Consider the following 27,411-nt stretch of genomic DNA (forward strand, 5'->3'; position numbering starts at 1 on the left):
GAGTCCTTTTGTAAATATTCCCCAACAAGCTTACCCCAACAAACCCTGGGAAACTCGTTTTGAAACAAAAACCCAGCATACCCCATTGTACAGAATCCGCACAAAGAATCCACTTTGTAAATGTTCCCCCCACAGAGCTTCCTTTTGTACAAATTCCCACAGAGCACCTCCAATAAAATCCCCGTTGAGAACCTTCAATCAAAACGGGACAAAAAGAAAAAAAAGAGGCCTTACGAGGCAAATCATCGCAGAATCTGGAAATACAAGCCTGAACAGTCTAGAAGGGTTTTCGTCATTCGAATCAAATCAAGGGCGGAACTTCACAACAGAAATAAAGACGCAAGAAAGCAATTGGGAACGATCAAGGTCACCAAACCGACCGTCATTTCCGAACTAACAAATGATTCTTTGTCTGAAAGGTTGAAACATGTCTAATCCAAGACAACCGTGCAAGAAGCAGGTGTCGCCCAAAGAAGAAGGTACACGAGTACAGGAAGTACTTCGGCAATGATGAATTCACTCGAAAGGTAAGCTTCCACGAAACTCCCTTTTATCTTCTATTAAAACAAGAAAACTCAAAAAATAGATCGTGTAGTATTCTCGAGCTTTATTCCCAGCCAGTCAGCATTAGGGTTTTAAACCCTAAACCGAATTTTTTTTTTTTTTTCATTCAGCCAGCATTAGGGTTTTAAACCCTAAACTGAACTTTTTCCCTTCAGCCAGCATTAGGGTTTTAAACCCTAAACTGAGCTTTTCCATGCAATCAGCATTAGGGTTTTAAACCCTAAACTGAATTTTCCTTTTAGTCAGCATTAGGGTTTTAAACCCTAAACTGAACTTTTTCCTTTCAGCCAGCATTAGGGTTTTAAACCCTAAACTGAGCTTTTCCATGCAATCAGCATTAGGGTTTTAAACCCTAAACTGAATTTTCCTTTTAGTCAGCATTAGGGTTTTAAACCCTAAACTGAACCTTTTCCTTTCAGCCAGCATTAGGGTTTTAAACCCTAAACTGAGCTTTTCCATGTAATCAGCATTAGGGTTTTAAACCCTAAACTGAATTTTCCTTTTAGTCAGCATTAGGGTTTTAAACCTTAAACTGAACTTTTTCCTTTCAGCCAGCATTAGGGTTTTAAACCCTAAACTGAGCTTTTCCATGCAATCAGTATTAGGGTTTTAAACAGCCAATTTCGTTTATCAAGTTCAAATAGGTTAGAGTTTAAAAATAAAACTTGGAGGTCGTTAAATATAACTCAGTATATGTTGTTAGTTTACTTGCAATCTCACTTAGCAAATTAATAAGCGTATTCACTCGATGAAGACAAAGCATGAGGTAACTCTCACCTCATAAACAATCAATCAGGTAATCAAACAAATTTAGGTTCGGCAAACATAATAAAGATTCAGTCTGTATTCGTTCAAACAAGTAAGTTCGGTATCATCTTTCTTTTTTTTTTAGAGAAAACGTAGTAGAAATGTAGTCATTGTAGGTACCCTTCTAAAATAATGAGACGAGCCTCGCCAAATAAAAATGCAAATTGCGGGGCCCTCAATAAATAACCATAATAAATATTTTAGAATTAAGGCTAGGTCGTTTAGTGAATCTCATGGCCTTCCACTAAATAATAACGCGCTAGACTCTTCAGGCACGGTTTAAGTAACTTATATTCTTAAATTCGGGTGCACATTGATGTGACCCAAATTCAAATCTCAACGGAGTCAAAATGTGTTAACAACTACGGGTGCATTGATTGTGACGTGGTTTGAGATGCATTTTCGCGACGTTGCAATTCTATAAAATAAATGGTAATAATAAAAGAGGTTTAAATCTAATAAAAGCACATAAGTCACAACATGTATTTAAATCAGATATTTAGCCATTATAACAATTTAAGCGACCGTGCTAGAACCACGGGATTCGAGGGTGCCTAACACCTTCCCTCGGGTCAACAGAATTCCTTACTTAGAATTTCTGGTTCGCAGACTTCATTTGGAAAAGTCGAAAATTTCCTCGATTTGGGATTCAAGATAAACCGGTGACTTGGGACACCAAAAGCCAAACCTTTCCCAAGTGGCGACTCTGAATTAAATAAATAATCCCATTTCGAATATTGTCACTTAAATTGGAAAAACTCCCTCGCGCATTTAACCCTTCGGGGGCGGGCGCGCAAAAAGGTGGTGTGACAGCAACTATACTAATTTTCATGAAAAAGAAACAAGAATCATGGAAACATAATGTATGTATATAATATTGGCAGTGTCTATACCAAACGGTCAGATTTGCACTCCCACTCAAGTGACATGATCTCTGCCCCACAATAGATGGTTGCATTTCTTGATGCTGGTGCTGATGAGTCATATGTCCATATCCTTCATAAAAATACATTAACATCAATACAAGTATCGGATTCAGATATTTTTGGGCAAGTCAAAAAGTTTCATCGATAATACACCAAGATGGTGACACTCTACAGAGTGCGGATATACATCAAACCCCATATATATTTAAATCCTTTTACACCAAAGAATAAATGAGCAAAGAGTGATCTCAGGAAAAAGAATAAATGAAACAAAAGGGAGCTCTTAAATCTCCAGAAAGAGTTCTCTACACCCTTGAAATTCTATTATTTTCTCTCTAAATTACCCAAAAAATACAATGAGAAGTATCCTTGCATAGTTCTTTTTTCTGGTTTCCAGCCTTTTCATCCCCCAGCTCCATAACCTCTGCTGCCGTTCTAGGCAGCTCTCCATCAATTAGACATGGAGAAAACTAGAGCTCAAAACTGTCAGAAAATGCAATTTAGTAAAAGATGATTCACCTCCCATATGCTTCTTACACCAACACCAATTTACTATGCATTTTCATTCCTTCAGATAATCTGCCGTCAGAATGGCATCCCAGCCATAAAACATGTAAGAAATGTTAGTGCTATCCTCATGCACTCGCGTCTCTAGTGCTACACAAACAATTATAATATGATTTAACTGAAAATTGTTGTGAAGCTTCTCCTTCTAGCAATCTCTCGACCTCCCCAAACTGTTTACATCAATAGACGTTCTGTAAGAAATGGTTCAACTAATCCCGTTCTAAGATCTATTTTGGGTTTTTGAACAGGTCTCCTGAAAGAGAAGTCACAGGATACAATCTCCTTCCTTGAAATCTTGGCCATCATAGCCTCCTTATCCATCTTTATACAGTTATAGAAATGGAGTGATAAATTCATGTTTTTAGGAGTTGTGCCACTATACCAAACATCCAACCAAAATAAAACATGCCTACTATTACCACTTGCAAAATTAATGAATTATAAATCTTTTTTCCTTATCTTTCACAGTTCCTGTTAGATAGCTATGTAAATAACCCTAGTCTCACATGGAATAGGAGTAAAATATGTATTGTGTATAGTTATAAATAGGGCTATTGTAAAACACTTAATAGAATATCAATGATATATTTTTCTTCTGTGCTTTCTCACATGGTATCAGAGCGGTAGTGAGAAAATACTCGTGCAATCTACCAACGATTCCAAGAAGAAACAGTCGTCGTGCAACTTTTCCAGTGGTTGTTTGCGCCAACACCATTTGTTACCGGTGTTGTGCATAAACCAATACCACCACAGTGTAGTGAGTTAGTTTATGAATTCTCCCTGTGATAGTCATTGGGATGTAGTTGACACATTCTTCGATATATAAAATCAGCTACAGGCTAAGGATTATTGTTTGAAGATCGAGGCCATGAGCAAATTGTTGGATACTAAGATGTTGACTGGGCAAGATCACCTTCTTGGATATTGTGTTTTAATAGGAGGTAATTTGGTCTTGGAAGAGCAAGAAACAGAATGTGGTTGCTCGATCTAGTGCAGAAGCAGAATATCGAGCAATGGTTGTGGCAACATGTGAGCTAGTTTGGATCAAACATTTGCTCAAGGAATTGAAATTTGGTGAGATCACTAAGATGGAACTTGTGTGTGATAATTAAGCTGCCCTTCATATTGCACCAAATCTGATGCTCCATAAAAGAACTAAACACATTGAGATTGATTGTCACTTTGTCAGAGAAAAGATACTCTCAGGAAATATTGCTACAAAATTTGTGAAGTCAAATGATCAACTTGCAGATATTTTTACCAAGTCTCTCACTAGTCCTCGTATTAGTTATATATATAATAAGCTCGGTACATATGATTTGTATGCACCGGCTTAAGGGGGAGTATTAGATAGTTATGTAAATAACCCTAGTCTCACATGGAATAGGAGCAGAATATGTATTGTGTATAGTTATAAATAAGGCTATTGAAAAACACTTAAAGAGAATATCAATAATATATTTTTCTCTCGTGTTTTCTCACAATTCCCTTCCACACACTGGTTTCATACTTGTATCGGCTACTCCCATTTTTTTCTTGAACATCTTTATTCACGTGACTTGGTTTCATGCTTTCATTGAGCTGATGGTCTATCGAAAACAGACTCCCTATCTTCACAAAGTCAAGAGTAAAGTCTGCGTACACACAACTCTCCCAGACCCCGCTTGTGGGATTTCACTAGGTATATTGTTATTATTATTTTGGTCTTCATGTGCAAACCTCCATAATTGCTGGCCTAAAAAAGTTTGGCAAAGTACATGTGTAAATTTACAATCCTCCTACTCCATATATAGCATGTTTGACCAAGTTTCTCCAAAGCCAAAAGCATTTTTTTTTCCAAAGTTGAGGTGTTTGACCAAGCTTCTGGGAAGAAAAGGAGTGTACGGAGTAGAAGCAAAAAAAAGTAGTTTCTTCCCAAAGTACTTTTTTGAAAAGCGCTTTTGGGAAAAATATACTTAAAACATTTTCTAAAAGCTTGGTCAAACGCTAATTGCTACTCAAAAGTGCTTTCACATTGATTAGCCAAACACAATCTAATTTTCACCAAAAGTACTTTTCTGAAATGCACTTTTCAAAATAAGATAATTTTAGAAGCTTGGCCAAACAGGCTATTAGTGCAGTAACGCTTATCTTACCTACCAAATGGAATCATCCTTCTCCCTCTGTCCCATTTGATAAAATATCTCTCATCAACTACTCAAGCATTTACTGACATATGACGCAATGGAAAACAATAACATGAAGAATGTAGGAAATATTAAGTGTATACAATTTGGTAAGTGCATAATTACAAAATTAAATCAAATGAAAAACTTCAAGTGCATAATTACAATATTAAATCAAATAAAATCCTAATCAAATCTCTGATAAGGTACATCAAAGCTGTTTTCAGCTTTACTTTATCACTTTAGATAAGGTACTTCAAACAATTTAGCCATTTTTTCAGCAACATTTACACGAGGATGCATGTAAGTTAGGGGAACATACCTAACTGTCCCATCCACAGAAGCACTGGCAACATTGTCCCCAGTAGCAGAAAAACGGCAACGACTTATTGGACTTGTGTGGCCCAAGAATGTCTCCTGTAAAATATGATTGCAGAGTTATCAATTAACCCCACCTCAGTGTCCAAAGGAAGAATAAATACCGCTTATATGTCTATTATGTTAGAATAAGCATCAATCGAAAATGAAGACAGGAGCTGCTGAAGTAATTAGAGAGAAAAGACCTGAAACCCAGCCTATTAAACTCAATATTGTCTCTTAAAAGAGTCTACCTGGAAGTCCACTCTCACTTCAGAGAATTCTTCTTCTCTCTGCGCTCCATTTCCAGTGTCTGTCGAAAGATCACGTAATAGCTCATTTCAGAATGAATCATCATCATCAGAAGAAGAAGAAGGAAGAGGAGGAGGAGGGGGAGGAGACATCACTTCTCTCACTCTGAGTTTGACTACTAATTTTAGAAGTTGAAACTTGAGTATCATCAGGCCTGATATCATCAATGTGTTTAGGTTCTCTTTCACCTGCTTGTGAAGTTGCAGAAACACAAATATCACGAGATGCCATAGGTCTGAAAACTGTAGGTTCCCCCGAACCAGGATGAGGATTCAATGAGCTGTTTGTCCCGACAATGACTTCTGTTGCTAACAAAGCATTACTGAGATCAAACAATGCAGTTAGTAGCCTTTAAACTTTCAGTAAGAACCCAATGTAACTGCTCTCACCTCCTAAACTGGTGTAGCTGAGCCTCTTTTTCCTCCAACAATGCTTGAAGTTGTGCAAGTTTGAAATTAAGTTGCTTGATATCTCCTTTGAGGCGACTCACCATGTTCCTTTCAGAACTGATCTTCATTAACGCAGGGATACGTGACATGGCTAAGGAGAAACTCAATGAAAGCACAGTGGTAAAGAAAACATATGGTTAACAATTAAAAAGCAAACATCTGCAACATGGTAGACTGTCCATCATCGATGACATGCATCAGGGTGAGTGAATCTACTTCCTAAACAACCAAGTCCAAAGATATCAACAGAACTATTATTATTATCACTTGTAGAGCAACTACTCGAATTAAAAGCTAGAAAATTTATGTGATAACTAGGATAAAAAATGTGACAATATATACTTAAGGATATGAGTGCCATTAAACATCTTGCTTACAAAATTTCTAAGAGATAGATGTAGAGCATTGGACCACTCCTTAGAAAAGTATACCCGAAACTGGGGATCTGATTGAGGAGTTTTAATATATGGAATTGCTGCATGAAATGTTTACATGTCAATTTAATATGAGAAGAAAGTTTCATAATTTAGTAAGATAGATAACTGAAAGAGGACCCACCAAACCACGAGGCCCACTCTTGGTCTTTTTGCAGCAATTCACTCCCATGTATGTCAAACAACTCTATCACTTTGTCCTTTCTGCCAGCTTGTATGGCATAAACGATATAATACCGTAAAATAGAGACATCTAAGTTTGATATGATAGAAATAAGTTCTGTCTCATAAGAAGAAAAGCACTGCTTGAAAAAGCGAAGGAGTTCAATCAGGTTTTCAGCTTGGAACTTGGGCACGTAAATGGAGAAAATTAAGTCTAATATCTTATCAACTTGAAATACTTTGCCAATATCAGTACCCAACTCTTTGTCAAAAGCCTGCAGGGTGTTCGTAAAGCCTCTGAATACTAGAAATTCCCTGACAAGCTCCTCTGCATACAGCATATTCTCCATCTTTCCTTGAGCACTTACAAGGACAGGCATGCCTTCAGAACCTGGGAAAGACAAAAAGATGCTTACTCCCCTCATAAGACAAGTACCCACGAGCACACAGCCATTAGATATGGCAATACGAAACACTCTGTAACTTCACAAGTACTTTGAACTGTAAATATGGTGGCAATCTGCTGAATCCTTACCACAGGACAATAGAAAATTTACCCTTTGAACTTATATGGAATAAAAAGAAATCCAGGAATCAATAACCACTGCTGAACTCCAGCTGCTCCAGAAACAGTCTGGCAAGCTCTGCAAACATAGGCATAAATTGGTTCCATGATTATTCTGAAAATAGAGAGAAAAAAGGACCCAAAAAAAGAAGAATTTGTCTTGAATTGAGTGTGGGTCGAGTTTACTATTAGAGAAAAGGAAAGTTAGACTACATGGAATAAGAAAATTACTTAAATACCGAGATTTCTAAGTATGACAAAATTAGGAAGAATTTTCTATACTACTAACCTGAAACAGAATGAATCTAGAACATTCTGTTATATAACTAAATTAATTTTCTTTGACTTTCAACATGTCCCACTCAAGGTATCTAAACAACTTGAATTAGCAAATCAAAACTAGAAAGCCGATCCGAGTATGCCGGAAAAAGTTATTGTTGAACAGTTATATGTGAGAAAGCACGGGAGAAAAATATATTATCGATATTTTATTCAATTATAATACAAGGAACAATATTTATACAATACATATCCTACTCTTATTCTATGTGGGACGAGGATCAGTGAGGCACTTGGTGAAAATATCTGCAAGTTGATCATTCGACTTCATAAACTTTATAGTAATATCTCCTTAGAGTATCTTTTCTCTAATAAAGTGACAGTCAATATCAATGTGTTTAGTTCTCTCATGGAACACCGGATTTGATGTAATATGAAAGGCAGCTTGATTATCACACACAAGTTCCATCTTGTTGATCTCACCAAATTTCAACTCCTTGAGCAACTGTTTTATCCAAACTAGCTCACATGTTGCCATAGCTATTGCCTGATACTCTGCTTTTGCACTAGACCGAACAACAACATTCTGTTTCTTGCTCTTCCAAGATACCAAATTACCTCCTACTAAAACACAATATCCAAACATAGAACGTCTATTAGAAGGTGATCTTGCCCAATCAGCATCTGAGTATCCAAAGATCTGCTCATGGCCTCGTCCTCAAACAATAATCCTTTGCCTGGAGCTGATTTTATATACCGAACAATGTGGACAACTGCATCTCGATGACTATCATTGGGAGAATCCATAAACTGACTCACAACACTCACCAAAAAGGAAATGTCATGTCTGGTTACTGTGAGGTAATTTAATTTACAACCCAGCCGCTTATATCTTGCAGGATCACTAAGCGGCTCCCCCTGTCCTGATAGAAGTTTAGATTTGGTTGGATCCATAGGAGTGTCAACAGGTCTACAACCTGTCATTCTTGTTTCCTCAAGAATGTCCAAGGCATACTTTCATTGTGAGATCACAATACCTGAGCTAGATTGAGCGACCTCAATATTTAGAAAATACTTTAATCTGCCCAGATCCTTAGTCTGAAAGTGCTGAAAGAGATGGTTTTCAACCTAGTAATACCATCCTGATCATTGCCGGTAATAACAAGATCATCAACATAAACTACCAAATAAATACAGAAATTTGGAGCAGAATGCCGATAAAATATAGAGTGATCGGCTTCACTAGGAGTCATGCCAAACTCCTGAATCACTGTACTGAACTTACCAAACTAGGCTCGAGGAGACTGCTTTAGACCATAGAGGGATTGACACAACCGACATACAAGGCCAATAGCCTCCCTCTGAGTAACAAAACCAGGTGGTTGCTCCATATAAACCTCATTCTCGAGATCACCGTGAAGAAAAACATTCTTAATGTCCAACTAATAGAAAGGCCAATGGCAGACAGCAGCAATGGATAGAAAAAGGTGGACTAATGCTATTTTAGTCATGGGAGAGAAAGTATCATTATAATCGAGCCCAAATATCTGAGTATACCCATTGGCAACAAGACGATCCTTAAGTCGATCAACCTGGCCATCTGGACCAACTTTGACTGCATACACCCAACGACAACCAATAGTAGATTTACCTGAAGGAAAAGGAACAAGCTCTCAAGTACCACTCGTATGTAAAGCAGACATCTCGTCAATCATAGTCTGTCGCCATCCTGGATGAGACAGTGATTCACCTGTAGACTTATAGATGGAAACAGAGGACAAAGACGATACAAACACATAATGGGGTGATGACAGACGATGATAACTTAAACCGACATAGTGGGGATTAGGATTAAGTGTGGACCGTATACCTTTGCGAAGTGCAATCGGTTGACTAAGAGGAGACAAGTCTGCAATAGGCGCAGGGTCAAGTGCTGGACGTGAATCAGCTAGGCCTGATGTTGGGCGCAGACGACGATGATAAGCAGGCGTGGTGGAGTTGTAGGTGGTGGAGCTGAAACTCGAATTGTAGGTGGTAGAGCTGGAACTCGAACTATAGGTGGTGGAGCTGGGACTGGAACTGTAGGTGGTAGAGCTAGAGTTGTGGAGGAAGATGAATGGGAAATAGTGACTGAATCTCCAAAAGATGGAACTGGTAGCACCTCAGAAATATCTAAGTAATCACCTGGATCTATGAAGTATGACTGGGTTTCAAAGAAGGTAACATCAATGGGCATAAGGTACAACCGGAGGTCAGGAGAATAGCATCGATATCCCTTTTGTGTTCTCGAGTAACCCAAAAATATGCACTTAAAAGCACGAGGAGCTAACTTATCTTTTCCTGGAGTAAGGTTATGAACAAAACACGTGCTCCTAAGATACGGGGTGGAAGAGAACAAAGGTGAGCCGTGAGCGGGGAAATAAGACAGAAAATAGAACTTGATTTTGGATAGCTGAGGATGGCATATGATTCATAAGATAACAAGAAGTGAAAACGCATCCCGCCCAAAAGCGCAACGGAAAGATGAGATTGCATGAGTAGGATATGAGCAGTTTCATAGGATCCAACATAAGAAAGGTGTGAGGATACTTATATTTTAAATTAATTTAAAAAAAAAAAATAATAATATTATAAAATATTATTGATAGACTTAGATAGTAAAAGAATTCTGAATAATAGGATAAAAGCACAAAAAACATTAAATTTCAAGAATAAAAATAACTATTTATCGATGATTATAAAAGGAAGATATATTACAACTATAACCAAAGAACCAAAAATTTGTGAAAAAATTCAAAATAATAAAACTTATTTGAGTTGAGATGAAAAATAAAGTGATAGTAATTTTTTTATTAAAATAGTATGATCTAATATGCTCAAACAAGACAAATCACCGCATGATATATATATAATTTTTTTTAATATTAATAACAAAATGAAATGCAAATACTAAAATTAAGATGTTGGATTATTATAAATATAGAAAAAGAAAACAGGTTATCCACTATGAGATTTGCAAAATGATTTCATGTCCTGCTTCATATTAATCTAATAATTATCTATAGTTTTTATCTGGAACGTTTATATTTTAAGATTATTTACATATAATTCAAATCACAATTTGATATGATTTGTGTTAGCGCATCCAACGGTAGTAATAAATTTAATAATACGATGCAATCAATTTTAAATAAAGAATCAAAATAAACGTACAAACCATCCAAACAAGTGATGACTGCAGCTCCTCCATCTCATCAAGCCACTTCTGTTTTTCCACACTCCCATCCTCGCCGTCCGGATATTCCCTCCACCTTTCACTCCCTCATCTCTTTTGCTTACAAGGCGTAGTCAATTGATCCAAAATCAAGTCTCAAATTCTGCATTCCATACACAGAAGCCAACTTTAAGAGAGATAATTTCCCACGAATCGTCGAACTTACACAATACGCCATTTTCTGTTTCTTTCCAACCTTGTTTTTTTTAATTCATGGCGGTGGTGTTCGGACCGACTTGGGTGTTGCACCTGACTATTCCAATCTTGCTTTTTTCTTCCGTCCCCCTCCCTTTTTTTACAATGAAAAGCAAATAAAAAAGATGACAAAGTGATATATGAAGTGGCAAAGTTCTATTTTTGTTTCTGTATTCTTTTAAAATACTAGCTAGTAGCTATGACACATAAACCTTGCAGGACATCTTTAGCTAACTAAAAAAACTGCACTTTTGTACTCCAATAAATTTATAAACTAGAGCCCTGAACTTTAGAATATTAGGACTACAGACAGTAGTTTCCACTTCCTAAATGATTGAACAGTAGTCTAGCAGGATTGAAATCAAGATATAGATTATGTATCCCTTAAGTGAACTATGCTAACACCATTTAAGTTATAGCTAGATAAACTGATAAGAGGCCACAAACAAATTAAAGACTAGAAGTAGTTCAAATCTTCTTTGTCAACTTTAATGGGATAGATTCCACTTTAGAACTAGCTAGCCTAATTTGTACTCCCCCGTAGACCATCTGGTATACTTCATTATTACATAGACCTCATATGATCTCAGAACCACATGCTCCTAAATGTATAATGCAGCAAGCCACAGGCAAAGAAAATCGCACCATAGTAAAAGTTCGACTTATCTAGAAAATCATCAAAATCAATTCTCGACGAAGCTTCAATCACAAATTCGAAAGTCGGTCATGCACATAACCACTTTGCAACCAGAAAGTTGAATATAGCTCAATTTATCTATATTTGAACTCTTTAACACCCAAATTTCAGTGCATTTAACATCTGTATGCTCTATTATGCGAGCTGATAAAAAAACTCAAGTACTAAACACCAAGCACTACATTCTAAAAGAATGTACACAACATTGAGTGTGCTAACATACATATTTAAAGCATTTCACCTCTGCTAAACTTGTCACCAACTCAGCAGCACAAAGATTCACTACACTCGCAGCAGGAGAGAAGCAACTCAGATGTATGTAAATAGGACATCCGTAAAATCCTAAACATTATCATACCGTACTCCAGGAAACAAGCGGCTTTGGCGTGCTTATATGACCAAATGAGATCAGCAAGTAAATGAAATACCAAGGAATGGATATGACTAATGCCAGGTGGTACTTACACCAGTGAAGACAGATCATCTGAATATATCGAATCTAAAGATATGGCTATCCCCAATTTAAAGTGCATAGAATATATTTCACAGAAAAAAGAAATATATATTAATATCAAAGAGGTAAACTCACGTAGTAAAAATGCCTAAGAGGCACAACTAAAAGAAGAGGAGACCTTTGAACCGTGCCAAACAAATAGTATTGGAATACTATAATCTCACAAAGATAAGGGGATTATGAGTTTGAGATGAAAGAAAAAAGTGTGATTTTTTTCTAAGAGATCAATAATAAACAAGAGTTCTATCTAAGATGATTTTCATCCATCAGGAAAGAAGAAGGAATATATTTTTTTAAACTGTTAAAACTAACCTGCCAGACAAACTCAATGCACAATTCTTAAACAATATTCATAAACTGATTCATTAGCAACTAGGCAGTAGAATAACATCAATGTACAACAATCAACAAATGAAACAGGGATTTGAGACATGCTTTTGCACGATATAACAAAGGATAATTCATAGAATCACCAAAAGGGTGCAGTAACCACCCACAAAATATCAATGTCAGCTGAAGAACCTCACAAATATTAACAGACCACAGACAAGAAAGCGACCGCAAGTCGCGATAACATCCAAAGCCGGCAAGGCTGATATTATAAAATACGTAGTAACAACGCCACAAGGCAAAGATTAGAAAAGATTGTACCCGGATAATAAAGCAGCATCAAGCGGATCCAGTCGCAACTTCAAATCGGCGTCTCAGTCACAGTAGTAGCCTCAAATGTGCAGTTAGGGCGAGAGAGACGGTCTGGTAACAGATCTTCAAAAGCTCGCTGGTGGAGCCTAACTTTTTGTTTAGCCTCAAAATCAAATACATAACAACTTAATTTGTAACAGGTTTTAAGGATACGTGTGATTAACTTAACACAAAATGATAAGTAGATTGCAATTGAAATAAATAATAATAATGAAGTAAATGTAAACTGTAGCCATGTAAAATTTATTGGATTCAAATTCAATAAATAATTTGAATTATATTTTAAATATACTAGTCCAAATAAATATTATGTGCTAATATAATTGAATTAATTATATAAACAATATATATTGATTAAATAAATGTCCTAATCATTGGGTTAGCTCATTTAATTGGGCTAAAGTGATGAGCCCACTTCATTAGGCCCAAGATGTCATCTTATTAGAGGTCCAGTTTGTTGTCACGTGTCAAATGACGTGGCGCGCCAAAGTCTAGCGGAAGCTCCAAGAGGATCGTGTCACGTGTCAAAATGACAAGGCACGCCAAGTAAAATTAAAGAGCCAGTGAAACCGTGCCATGTGTGCAAGTGACATGTTCCGGCCAATCAAATGCGGCCTTGTCATAGTTCAATTTGATTGGTCAGAAATAGTTTGTTCTTATCGCAACTACTCCCTTCCACAACTATAAATAGGGGTCTTCATAACTCAGAAAAAATACCAAAAGTTATAACAAGAAGCAAGAAAGAGCTCGTGGATCAAACGCTGCAAATTCCTCCACAAGTGTCAAGCTTCAAGCACAAGTTCAAGTTCAAGAAATCAAGTTCAAGCTCAAGAACGAAGAACAAATTAAGTTCAAGCTCAAGAACGAAGAACAAATTAAGTTCAAGCTCAAGAACGAAGAACAAATTAAGGTTCAAGGAGTATGAGTTCAAACAAAAGTTCGTACTAGTTGAATTCAAGATCATCGTGCGTGACAACAAATATATATTCAAGATCAAGCTCAAAGGCCCTTGAATTTATTTACTATTGGAAAGAAGAATTAGAGGATTCATACAGATTGTATACTTATATTATTTGAAATAAAATACTAAGATTGTTGCGATATTTTTCGGTCTTGATTTTATTTTCTCGACACAAATTTATTGTCTACAAATTCTGGCACTCCCGGTGGGACAATCTCTACCTCTCATCTCTACTTTTCAATTACTAAAGTTCAAGAACATTGAAATGGCTTCAAAGAAAATCAACTCCAGTTCAACTTCCACCAAGGCTGCTAATCCCAGGTTCTATGCTGATGTGGAAAGCATCCTCGATGTTACCTTTGCAAGCTTTGGACCAGTTACGAGGAGCTAAGCAAGCTCGTTAAGACAACAAACACCCAAGTGTTGTCCGCATCAACCCATGTTTTCGATCTTCATCCTCAAAAGGAGCAAGATTTTCTACATACGCACCTGAAGAAGGAAGCGATGTTGCTGAAAAGATCAAGAAAACTCTTGCTCTGCTTGACCTCTCCGGATCCAAGCACTCTGTTGTGAAGGAAGATGATAATGCTTCAAGTGATGGATCCTCCCCACTTACACCACATAGCACGAGCCAATCAAGGATCAATCTGTGTGAAATTCCATGCTACTCTCCATCGTCCATGACAATTATGCAAGCCATGGTGACAAACACTTCATCTGTGGAGGAGCAGTTGGCAAATTTGACAAAAGCAATCACTGGCTTGACCAAGTGCATGCAAAATCAAGATGCTAGAATCGACAAGCTAACAGATAGGGTGGGAGTCTTGATGGAAGAAGAATACACCCATGCACCTGGCAAACTCCCAGAAGTTCAAGAGATTGATCCTCCACCACGACAAATTACTTCCACTAAGGAAAATCCAGTCTCTTCGGAAGGGATGATTCCAATCAATCAACTAAAGAAGTTCATTGAAGGGACTATAAAAAGCAAATATGAAGTCTTTTCCAAGTCCTTCTTTACCTACGCAAAGTCGTACACTTCAAGGATCGATATGTTGAAGATGTCTGCTGGCTATCAACCTCCAAAATTTCAATAGTTTGATGGCAAAGGCAATCCAAAGCAACATGTGGCGCACTTCATTGAAACATGCCACAATGCTGGGACTTATGGAGATTACTTTATCAAGCAGTTTGTTCGCTCATTCAAAGCTTTTGATTGGTACACGAACCTTGAGGCTGGATCTATTGATAGTTGGGATCAACTAGAGCAAGAATTCCTCAATCGCTTTTATAGCACGAGACGTATTGTGAGTATGATAGAACTTACAAATACTCATTAAAGAAAGGGTGAACCAGTTATCGACTTTATCAATCGTTGGAAGAATGCAAGCCTCAACTGCAAAGACAGGCTTAATGAAGCTTCGGGCATACAGATGTGCATCCAGGGCATGCAATGGGGACTATGCTAGCTACATCTTGCAAGGTATCAAGCCTGCCACATTTGAAGAACTTGCGACCCGTGCCCATGACATGGAGTTGAGCATGGCCTCCGAGGGAAATGAAAGGTTGCCTATCTATAAGCCTTGCAAAGGGAACGATAAGCAAGAAGTTGGAAAATATGGCAAGTTCGTACCCAAATCTGAAAACAAAGAAGCTATGAATGTCAACACATCATCTGAGAAGTTCACAACGAAGGTGAGCAAGAAGAAGAGTATGAAATCCACTTCTTTTCAAGATAAGCCAAGTGGAAAGTTGACTATAAAAGAAATGCAAGAGAAAGAGTACCCATTTCTGGATTCTAATGTGCCAGCTATTTTTGAAGAACTCCTCGAGTTAAATCTCATTGAGCTTCAGGAGATGAAGCGACCAAATAAAGCTAGGAAAATAAATGACCCAAATTACTGCAAATACCATGGACTTGTGAGCCACCCTCTGGAGAAGTGCTTTGTCTTCAAGGATAAAGTTATGGACCTGGCTAGCGAAAAGAAGAACGTGCTTGAAGATGAGAAAACAAGCGTAAACCAAGTCCCTATCACCTTTGGCTCATTCAGTTTGGATGAATTATGTGGTTTTAAAGAAAGTAAATATAAAAAATTATTGGAGAACGACGAAGCTGAAGTCAATCAACCTGATGATGATGAAGGTTGGACATTGGTAACTCGTCGTAGGCACCACAGAAGGAGCACATAAAAAGAATCAATTGAACAACCAACAAGGAAGATGATGGTAAAAAGACCAAAGAGATGGAATCCAGTTAAACACTTAAAGAGAGCAAAAGTGGAGGTGCACCACTCTCAAAAGCCACGAAATCTAGTGACCTTGGAGGAGTTTTTACCAAGTTGGTTCCGCACGAAGATTTCCTATGAGGGTATCGATGCCTCTTGTTGCCATGCTGACAAAAGGGAAGAAAAGAGTGATAACCTAACATTGTCACCATCTTCGGAAAAGCTCATCGAGTCCACTCCTGAAGAAGTTAATGCTTGTGAGGAAAAAGTCACGTTTACAAATGACGATCTTCTGCTAGTGACACTCTTCATAACCGCCCATTGTACCTGGTTGGCTATATGTGTGATAAAAAGGTAAATAGAATTTTGGTTGATGGAGGATCCTCAATGAACATTTTGCCAATTTGCACTGTGAAAGAACTTGGTATTCCTATTAACGAACTCTCAGAAAGTTGTGTGATGATCCAAGGATTCAACCAAGGGGCAAAGAGCCATAGGCGCGATCAGGATGGAAATCATCATTGGAGATATGCAATCAAGTGCATGGTTGCATGTGATCGATGCAAAGACTTCATACAACATCTTGCTTGGAAGGCATTAGATACATGAGAATAAAGTGGTTCCATCTACCTACCATCAATGTTTGAAATACTACGAAGGTGAAGTCGAGAAGAAGATAATTAACAATGATGAGCCATTCACCGAGGCTGAGTTACACTTCGTTGATGCAAAGTTCTACTTGAAGAACTGCACTGCGAAGGAGCTAAAAGTTGATGATGTTATGAATGACAAGAATGATGAGTCCACGGCTAAGAGAGTTGAGGTGGTTGCTGACAAAACCAAAGTTGTTGTTGAGAAGGTACACCCCAACCCAAATAAGTCCCATAAAGGGAACATTGAGTCTCACGGCAAGAAAGTAACTCATGCGCTCCAATACATCCCTAAAAAGAAGAAAGATAAAGGTGAATTATATAATCTCCAAACTAATATGCTAAAGGGGTTATCTCTTCCGGTCAAACGAATTGAGGCAGTAAAGTCGTCCTCAATGCCATTTGCAATGTTTGTGGCCCAAAATCATTTACAGAATGTGGCACTCCCTACAAAGCGAACAGGTGAAGGTTTTGATCCTAACGCTTACAAGATATTAGAAAAAGTTGGATACAATCCTAATGAGCCATCAAAGTTAGGGAAGCTACCATCAAAAACTGCGACAAGACAACCACGTGAAGGTTTGAGATACAAGCAACCGTCACTAGTGTGCATCTCCATAAGAAGGGAGAGCATAAATTATATCATTGTAGAAGATGAATTTGCTGCTTCTAACAAGCCTTCTATTTTTTATCGACTTGGAAAATCAACTGTACAGACTTCCGTGTTTGAGAGATTGGGTCCATTAAAGAAGGGGAACAAGTTCCAGAGAAATTTTCAAAGCATAAGAACGCTCGCTTCACCTAAAATCCAGAAGTTCTCTAAGGATTTCCAAAGTTTGGTTCCTTTTAGAATGAGGCGACAAACGAAAACTTATGGTTTCATGTAAATAAGTACTAAAGGTAAAGCCATATACTCTCGTCTACACTAAGAAACGTGACAAAGATAAAGAAAATGTGGGTTTTTCATATCATGTTATTGTAAAAGGTGAGAATGGTGTTCCATCTTCAACGAAGAATAATGCAGAATTGGAGCATGTTTCACCATGTTATCACATATACTTCAATGATGGGGACCCTCAAGAAGATGAAGATGCAAAAGATGCTCCGCTAGAATTTGAAGAAGGGGTGAAGGGAACGATTGATGCCTTAGAAGAAGTTAACCTTGGCACTGATGAAGAACCAAGACCTACCTACCTAAGTGCTTCACTAGAAGTTGATGAAGAAAGCGCTTATATTGAGTTAATCAAGGAGTTTAGGAATGTCTTTGGTTGGAGTTACAAAGAAATGCCTGGCTTGGACCCTAAAGTAGCAGTCCATCACCTTGCACTCAAGAATGGCACTCGTCCTGTTAAGTAAGCTCAAAGGTGCTTTAGGCCGGACTTGGTTCCCTTGATCAAAGCCAAAGTTAACAAACTCATTGAAGCTGGATTTTTTCGGGAAGTTAAATACCCAACATGGGTTTCAAGTATTGTCCCTATAAGGAAGAAGAATGTCCAGATTCGAGTATGCGTTGATTTCATGGATCTCAACAATGTGTGTCCCAAAGATGAATTCCCGCTCCCTATTCTAGAGATGATAATCGATGCTACTACTAGTTACGAGGCAATGTCTTTCATAGATGGTTCATCGGGCTATAACCAAATTCTCATGGCACTAAAAAAATGAAGAGCTTACTGCATTCCGCACCCCAAGGGTATTTATTGCTACAAGGTAATGTCTTTTGGCTTGAAGAACGCTGGTGCTACTTACCAAAGGGCTATGTAGAATATTTTCGTCGATCCTCTCCATAAGAATGTCGAATGCTATGTTGACGACTTGGTGGTAAAATCAAAAGAGAAGGGCGGTCACTTGAAAGACTTGAGAATGGTGTTTGAGTTGCTCCGGAGGTACCAACTTAGGATGAATCCATTGAAATGCGCCTTTGGAGTTACTTCCGAAAAGTTCCTTGGTTTCATTGTTCGATATAGAGGGATTGAAATTGATCAAGCCAAAGTAGATGCAATCTTGAAAATGCCCGAGCCTCGGAATATTCATGAATTGAAAAGTAGGGGTGGGCATAATACCGACCGAACCAAAAAAATTGGCCGAGCCGTAAATTTTGATTTTTTAGTTTTGGTTTAATCAGTTTTTCGGTCGGTACACGATTTTAAATTAATTTTTGGTTTTTCGGTGCGGTTTACAGTTTTTGTATTTTGGTTTTTGGTTAAACCGAAAAACCGAAATTCACAGGCATTAGTTCAAAACTTATAAGTTATAACCCATTTTATGATCTTAGGATGAAGCCCAAATGCCAATAGTCCAAGTCCAAGCCCACCCCACCCAATTTATCCCCATAGTCACTTACGTTACTTCCCAAATCCCAAGTTCCCAACTTAGATTTAGGGTTCTTTTCCTCTGAGGCTGTGTGCGAGTGTGATTGTGCGATATTTTGCTACTGTTTGGAGTTTGGAGTTTGGACGTGAAGTCCTGTTGCAGGCTTTGCTGTTGTGTTCACTATAGTGTTGAGTGTTAGTTAAGGATTCATTCAATTTAATATTAAGAATCTGAGTCAAAGCTAAGTATTATACTCAATCTGAGTCATGTGTGGAATGCTACGAGGGATGAATGAGGAGTTAAGGCTTTAATCAAGATGGGGGAAAACTGAGTCGTTGGTAGTTGGGGTTATGGGTATGTTTTTCTTCTTTTAATTTTAATAGTTTCTCTGTTTCTCCCATCCCATTGAAAAGTATGACTATAATTTCCATGCTCAAATACCCAAATGCCTCTTGACTTGGTTGCTTAGGGGTCGTTTGATACGTGGTAAATTGGGAACCTTTTGATTACTAAGTTGTTTGTAAAAAGACGGGTTTCGAATTGAAAAAAATATAATATTGCGTCAGTACTAAACCAAACAGTTTACCAAAATGATAGGGAGAGAGAGGAAATGAAGTCTTTTAATGTTTTAGAGATTATACATTTTATTTTATGTATAGTTGCAAATTCTTGTAGGCCTCCGTAGTACTTGCAAGATGTTAATTTAGATATGAATCTTGAGTACATTTGAAGATCACGATGCGAACTGCCTAGATGGAATGGAACAAGATTTATACCTATCATACGCGATATACCTGCCAATTCGTTGAACTCTACCTAAAACAACAAATATATTGACTTTTCTAGTCTGTTTGGAAAGCCAATAATTATCGGGCGATATAATTATCAGAGGCAGAGAATTGTGGGAAGTTGAGTTTAGCAGAAGGGCCTCTCAAGTGAAAAAACAGTAGTGTCATAGGCACGAACAACTGCTATTGGAGATAGGCAGTTAGAAATGGAATTGTTTTCCAGTTAGACAGTTAGAAATTAGAATGAATTCTTTTCTTAAAACCGGCATTTCCAAAGAAGCATAAAATTGTTTTGAACCATTTAAAACCAAAAGAATAAACCAAAAATAACAGAACCGAACTTTGAAAAAACCGCACCGAACCGTAAATACTTTGGTTTAATTTGGTTATTAATATTACAAAACCGATAAATCGAATCGTACTTTCATAATAACCGACCGAACCGACCGACGCCCACCCCTATTGAAAAGTCTGCAAGGAAAGTTAGCTTACATTAAGAGATTCATCTCAAACCTAGCTGAGAGGTACCAACCATTCAGTCGTCTTATGAAGAAAGGTGTCCCTTTCAAATGGGATCAATCGTGTAGCAATGCCTTTGAGAGCATTAAATCCTACCTGATGAAGCCTCCAGTTTTGGCAGCCCTTATACTTGGAAAGTCACTGATACTATACATTTCAGCACAAGAAAGGTCTGTTGGAGCGTTGTTGACCCAAGAAAATAGTGAAGGGAAAGAAAACTCCCTTTACTACTTGAGCAGGATGATGACACCAAACGAGCTGAATTATTCGCCAATTGAAAAGTTGTGTTTGGCGCTAGTCTTCTCAATTTAAAAGTTGAAGCACTACTTTCAAGCTCATGTTGTCCGTCTTGTTTCTAAAGCAAATATTATCAACTTCGTGATGTCAAAACATGTTCGTAGTGATCGACTAGCGAGATGGTACCTCCAATTTCAACAATTCGAGATTTTGTGCATCCCTCAAAAGGATGTAAAAGGATAAGCATTGGCAAACTTCTTGGTAGATCATCTGATACCTGATTACTGGGAGCTAACTGACGAACTACCTGATAAAGATGCAATGGTCGTTGAAGTTCAACCTCCTTGGAAGATGTACTTTGATGGTGCTGCGCATCATGGAGGAGCTGGTGCTAGTATAGTACTTGTCACTTCCAAGGGTGAAGTCTTGCCATACTCCTTCACCTTGACACAACTCTATTCTAACAATGGTGCTGAGTATCAAGCATTAATATTTGGGCTTGAAATGACCGTTGATATGAAGCAATTGCAATTGCAAGTCTTTGGTGACTCCTAGTTAGTGGTCAATAAGCTTTTAGGTAGTTACGAGGTCAAGAAGCCTGAACTACGCCCATATCATGATTATGCAAAAAAATAGTAGGGTGGCTCGGTGATGTCACTATTCAGATTTTTCCAAGGAAAGAAAATAAGAAGGCTGATGCTTTAGTTGCCCTAGCTTCATCGTTAACCCTGTGTGATCAAGCGCAAGTTACTGTCTGCCAAAAATGGGTAGTACCGCCGCCAAATAAGGTTGAAGATTAGGAAAATGAACTCAAGCATCTTATCATTGTTTCTGAAGGTGGGAAAGAAGAATGGTGACAACCCATTATCGACTACTTATGCTATGGGATGCTTTCAGAAAATCCGAGGAGAAGGACTTAAATCCGCCGTCGTGTACCTCGCTTCCTTTACTACAAGGATACTCTATACAGAAGGTCATTCGAGGGAATTCTCTTGCGATGCTTAGGGGAAGAAGAAGCACTCCAAGTTTTGCAAGAGGCACATCCTAATCTACAGTGTTAATTCTACCACTTTGAACAGGGTAGTCTTCGTTACACCTTCGACATGGGTGGCAAAGAAATTTCTCCTCAGGTTGTCACACTTGTTAGATTGAAGCCATCTAGGAGCTTTGCCGCAAAAATTATGTTTCCGATTAACTTCGCTTGCTCCAAGACTTTCCATTATATGATGCTGGTTGAACTTCCTGGATCAACTAAAACACGCTTAATTTTGAAACCTAAAACATTAAGAGAAATTACAAGAGCATCATTGTGCAGTAGAAGAAGTCTATCAGCATCTTCCTTCATGAAGGTGATGTAATCTTCTTAGACTTCTCGGATCCTCTTGCCATAAGTCACTGATATCTTCATCTTTTTTTTTTGCCAAAAAATATCACTCCATTGCTTCATTTCCTCTGTATATCATGTTTCTTTTCATCCGAGGTGACTCCACTGTCGGTTTGATGGCTCTACATTATCCAGGCTTCTCCCATAGTTGTTCTTGGCGCGGTCACTTAAGAACTCTTTGAGGTGACCATTCTTCAGCAGCGTTGCCACTTCTCCTCGAAGATGTCGGTAATCCCCAGTCCTATGGTCGTGAGTCCCATAGAATTAACACTGTAGATTAGGATCTCTCTGGCTAGGATCCGGCCGAATTGGTTTCAGGAACATAGCTTCTTTAATATTTCTTATCACCGACACCATTCATCCAAAATGGTGAGCATCCTTGTCAAAATGCTATGGCCTACCAAATAATAGATGGCATGCATCCATGTCTACTGCATTGTAGTACACTTCATCTTTGTACTTCCCAATTAAGAGAGAAAGTATGCATCTTTCTGCTACTTGGATATTTCCTACTATTTTGATCCATCCAATGTTGTAAGGATTTGGATGTTTCTCCCGTAGTAACTATATCTTCTCAATAATACTCTTTCCAGTGATTTTCTTTTTTCTACCACCATCAATTATAAAGTTTCAATGCGAAAGAGTAAGTGGAGCTGAGTCATCTCTTCCTTCTTTGGGACTAGCATCATCTTTCGAACTACATAGATCTGTCTTTCATCAAAATCCTCTCCATCACTATCACCATCCAGCCCATATATCAATTCATTACCCTTTTCACCATCTTCTATGTGTTCTCCCGACTCTACTATGTTGATTCCCTTTCTCTGTGGACAATCACTAGTATTATGCCCAATTTGATGACAACCGTAGCACTTTTCAGTTGGTCTACCATATGGATTCACATGTGTTTGCTTGTGTGCTCCATTCACTGGTCTTTTCCCAACAGCTCTATCATTAGCAAATTTTTCTGCTTGTTTCTGGGAATTATAGGTGGGTGCATCCTGGTCAACAGTCGTTGGTGCGGACGAAAAGCGATTCTTCTTGCTCCAATCTCCCTTCTTCTCTTGCATCATCATTTCTGCTTTTAATGCCATATTTCGTGCTTCGGCAACATCTGTCAACATCTGTATACCATCTTTTCCTGGATTGAGGGATTTAATCCATTGATATATCTAGCTATTTTTTGGCTGTCAAACTCCATCAGATTGTTGCGTTCAGCAAGCCTCATGAATTTAGTGGTATGATCATGCACAAATCTGTCACCTTAGCTGCACCATTGATACTGCAGAAAAAAATATTGCTCATAATCTAGGGGCAAAAATCGACCCTTGAGCAGTTTCTTCATTCGATACCAAGTACGAACTTGACCCTTTCCTTCACGACGTCTTGTGTCATGTAGACGTTCCCAATAGGAAATGATACACCCTTTAACTTGTAGGCTACTAATTTGACCCTATGCTCCTCGGGAATCTCCATATAGTCAAAGAATCTATCCACTTCTGCAATCCAATCTGTGAACCCCTTAATGCCAGCAAAAGTAGGAAGATCTACCTTTAGGCAAAACTCCTCATTCCGAGGAAATCATTGTGCAGCTTGACGTTGTTGATTTCCTCTCCCCCTGTTGAACAACTCAAGATCTTCTTCGTCTTCGTCTTCGTCCTCCGTGTCTTCTAGAATGACTTGTCGTTTACGTGGACGAACAATGATGCGTCCTTCAACATGTGATGCTTAGGCAAATTCCCCAGCTTCACCCCTTGGCCTCCTACTTGTATTATGAAAATCTATATGTAGATTCATCTCGTCTAATCTACGATCAAGATATTCCTGCAGCGCGCGAAACTCCTCTTGGAAGGTCAAGGAAGTAGCAGTAACGGTAGTTGCTTGATTTCCTTGATCATCTCCTCCTATCTAGTTGTCACGGGATCTTCCAGTTGCTCCGTCAGCCATAGGAAAAGCGTTGGCTCTAACACTAGTTGTTGGGCTAAAACGACCCAAAGATACTCTTAACGTGGTATGATGATATCCGCTTTGAGCCAAGCCCGCATGGATTTTCTCAAAAGGCTCCAACCCATTAAAAGATTCATACACGTTATATGTAGGCTCCCAATCTATTCAACTACTAATGTGGGACTTTGTTCGTACAGTACCCAACAATTCTCACTCGAACTAAGTTTCACGTGGCTCACTATCACGATTCATGGTTCTTCCCTTTGAACTAAGTTCCATGTATCCCATTTCCACAATCAACGAGTCAATTTTTTAGATTCACTATGTGCAACCCACATCTTTATAAGATTTATGGCAATCGAAGCCACAACTAGCTTCTTATTGTATGAGCGTATCCAAACCGAGTCTCGCACCATCACTCTGTCATCATTATACATGTCACGTTGAGCCTGGGCTCGGATACGAGAATTGATGTAGGACGAATAAACAAGAAAATAATTAGATGAATAGAAGACTATTTTACGAATAGTCTTATCAAAGAAATCTTGCTCACGACAAAGCCAGCAGAAAGACACAAGTGTTTAGAGTAATCTTAAGGAGAAAATTGTTATTCTCTTCACGATGATTTACAATGAGTTCTAAAGTGTTACTTATAGGCCACCTCTAATATTAGAATCTTCTTATAATTAAAATCAAATGCAATAAAAACTAAGATCCACGAAATCCTTTCAACCAAGATTATTGCAATACCAATCAAGAGGTAATCTTTTAGAATCTCAAATGGAAATCATTGGATCTAATTCTTTGCCTGATTTTCTACTCGTAGTATCTCAGAATTCTCTACACAAATCAATGTTAGAAAGATGGTCTATTTCATACCTACTCAATACGTGCACATTATGCCTTTTAGAATAAGATAGCTTAGGTACCAATTCCCAAACATCCTCATGATTAAAATAGAAGTTCACTTTATTTATCATCATTCTTTAGATACATCCACATGCAACAATAAAAAAAATAAGGGAATAAGGGATCACATCAACGTATCCTAAGGCATAATGTCTAAATATATCAAGCAGCAAAGAAAAAATGAAACCCCCAATAACAAATATACAAATCCCAAAAAGCCCATAGTTGTTACATATCGGACAAAGAGGACATGGACAACCACAAACAAGAGTGTAAAACAAATCTATAAACGTACAGAAAATATAAATGTACAGAAAATAAATCAGATAACATATTAAACCCCAAGAAAGAGACAATAGTTGCAGGTTTAACAAACCCTATAATTTTTAAACTTAAAGTTGTAAACACTTACATTAATCGAAGAAAGATTGCAAGATAATGCTAAAAATGAAAGATTCTTCAGTTTCGTCCACCAAATCAAAGCGACCAACTAACCTTACAAGAACCCTAAAATTGCCATCTGAACCACCTCTGACCAAACGAGAAGAGAAATGGCAAGAGAGGAGTTTGGTTGGTGGGATTAAGGGTTATTTTTAACACGGATAATTTTGACTTTTTTCGATCATCAATATTCAAGGTTGATGTTTTTTTGATATCGTAGAGAACGGGTATTAATAGTCAACATTTACGAAGTCAATGAAAAATAATCACTATTTTGCTGCAACAAAGGCCGATACAGCATAATATGCTGGAGTCTGGTGCACCTGTGTATGAACTCCAGTATATTATGCTGGACCGATATACTTTGCTGACTCCAGTATAATATACTTGCGTATTTTTCGGGTTTTGAACAGTGTTTTCGCTTAAATTTATCTTTACATGAAAAGTGGCTAAATTTCGATTACTTCTGAAACTGGGCTATTTTTGAACGACCAGTTGTAAATCTGGCTATTTTTGAATTTCTCCTAATAGACAGCGCTCCAAAAGTTGATTTGTTTTCATGACAATCAAAACACTGACTGATGAAACTAACTTAATAAACACATACAATAAGCAAATTAATATAAAACCATTCTCAATATATTTAATTACTTGACGCTATTCCCTCGTCAATGTATCCGATAGTTCAAAGCTGACACATACTGATTGGATACAGCAAAATCATTTGATCCACTATTGCACAATCTCCACGCCTGAAGGATTTTTGCGGCATCGTAAGGTCCCAAAGAGTCCATGAAGCAAGACCTCTCTTCTTCTGTATCCTTTTTTCCTGTTAATATTTCCGTAAGCCTCATTTACACCAAGCTAGCACCTTTATATTCTACTGTTGCTTTCAATAATGCCTTTGACTAATGGTTGTAATCAACAACAACAACAACCACCCAGTATAATCCCACTTAGTGGGGTCTGGGGAGGGTAGTGTGTACGCAGACCTTACCCCTACCCTGGGGTAGAGAGGTTGTTTCCAATAGAAACTCGGCATCCTTCCCTCCAAGAACTTCCCACCTTGCTCTTTGGGGAGACTCGAACTCACAACTTCTTGGTTGGAAGTGGAGGTTGCTTACCATCAGAGCAACCCCTCTTGTCTAATGGTTGTAATCAAAACTTAAATGGTTGTAACCCCTCTTGCTCTTGGGGAGACTAATGGTTGTAATCGAAACATAAAATTGGACAGATAGCTTTCAAGGTCCACATAGACACACTGGATAACAAAATAAAATTTACATTTTCTATTCATCGGACTATCCGAAACAACTACTCACAAGAGAAACCAGAAGCTGTCATGCTATAGATGTAACCCGAACCGAGTGATCTGCAGATCCAGTCAAGAAGATGGGCAACGTCGGATGCCAGTCTACTGTTGTTATAGATGCACTGTGAGGAAGACTTCTCATCCCATATGCATGATCGCGGACCTAAGACAATTAAGAGGAATTATTAATAGTCAAAAAATCTTTAAACTGAAGTAAACCAGCAAGGCAAGAAATAACAGTAACTGGAAATGAAGAGGGGGCATAGCAAGGACCGATGAAACATCATCTTATAAGACTGCTCCTAGGCCTTCTGACACCATATGTGCAGTGCTATTCCCAACAGTACTTGTTAAATACTCATAAACCACTACTAAAAGAGAGATCCTATTGGTTTACTGATGGGAAAATTCAGTGACCCCCACAAGTGATCTCCATTTTCAGATAGAGGCCAACCTAGAGCTTATGAACAAATAGTTAAGCTCTGAAACAATCAAGGCAAAGGGACCTAAACACATCAATCAGCGTGAAACAAATTTACCTGGTAAATAGGCGCTCTCAGGGAGTTGGATGTCACCAGAAGTCTTCTTCCATCAGCATCGAGAGCCATTTCATGTTTATAGTGTAACGAATTCTGAAGGTTACATAATCTGCAACAGGGGAAGAATAGATGTCAAGAGTCTTATTCTACACCAACACAGGGAAAGAGAACATCTTTCAACTTAGAGAACAATTTAATGGGGAAAAGAAGAAATTTT

The 27,411-nt window shown here is 38.1% G+C and overlaps 1 protein-coding gene across 14 annotated transcripts; it reads right to left on the reverse strand.

Annotated features, from left to right (window-relative positions):
- Window positions 1-2,264: 2,264 nt before the first annotated feature.
- Window positions 2,265-27,330, reverse strand: LOC107772598 (uncharacterized; the record flags this gene model as incomplete). Of its 14 annotated transcripts, XM_075243692.1 has the most annotated exon segments (14): window positions 2,265-2,367; window positions 5,352-5,446; window positions 5,641-5,699; window positions 5,794-6,020; window positions 6,088-6,229; window positions 6,500-6,622; window positions 6,706-7,134; window positions 7,279-7,387; window positions 10,805-10,964; window positions 11,058-11,150; window positions 12,919-13,072; window positions 26,046-26,172; window positions 26,666-26,818; window positions 27,195-27,330. In XM_075243692.1, coding segments are annotated over 7 exon segments (1,167 nt in total), but the record flags the coding sequence as incomplete, so codon positions are not given.
- Window positions 27,331-27,411: the final 81 nt, after the last annotated feature.

Source organism: Nicotiana tabacum, chromosome 22, assembly GCF_000715075.1.
Source record: "Nicotiana tabacum cultivar K326 chromosome 22, ASM71507v2, whole genome shotgun sequence".
In the NCBI taxonomy this organism is placed as follows: Eukaryota; Viridiplantae; Streptophyta; class Magnoliopsida; order Solanales; family Solanaceae; genus Nicotiana; species Nicotiana tabacum.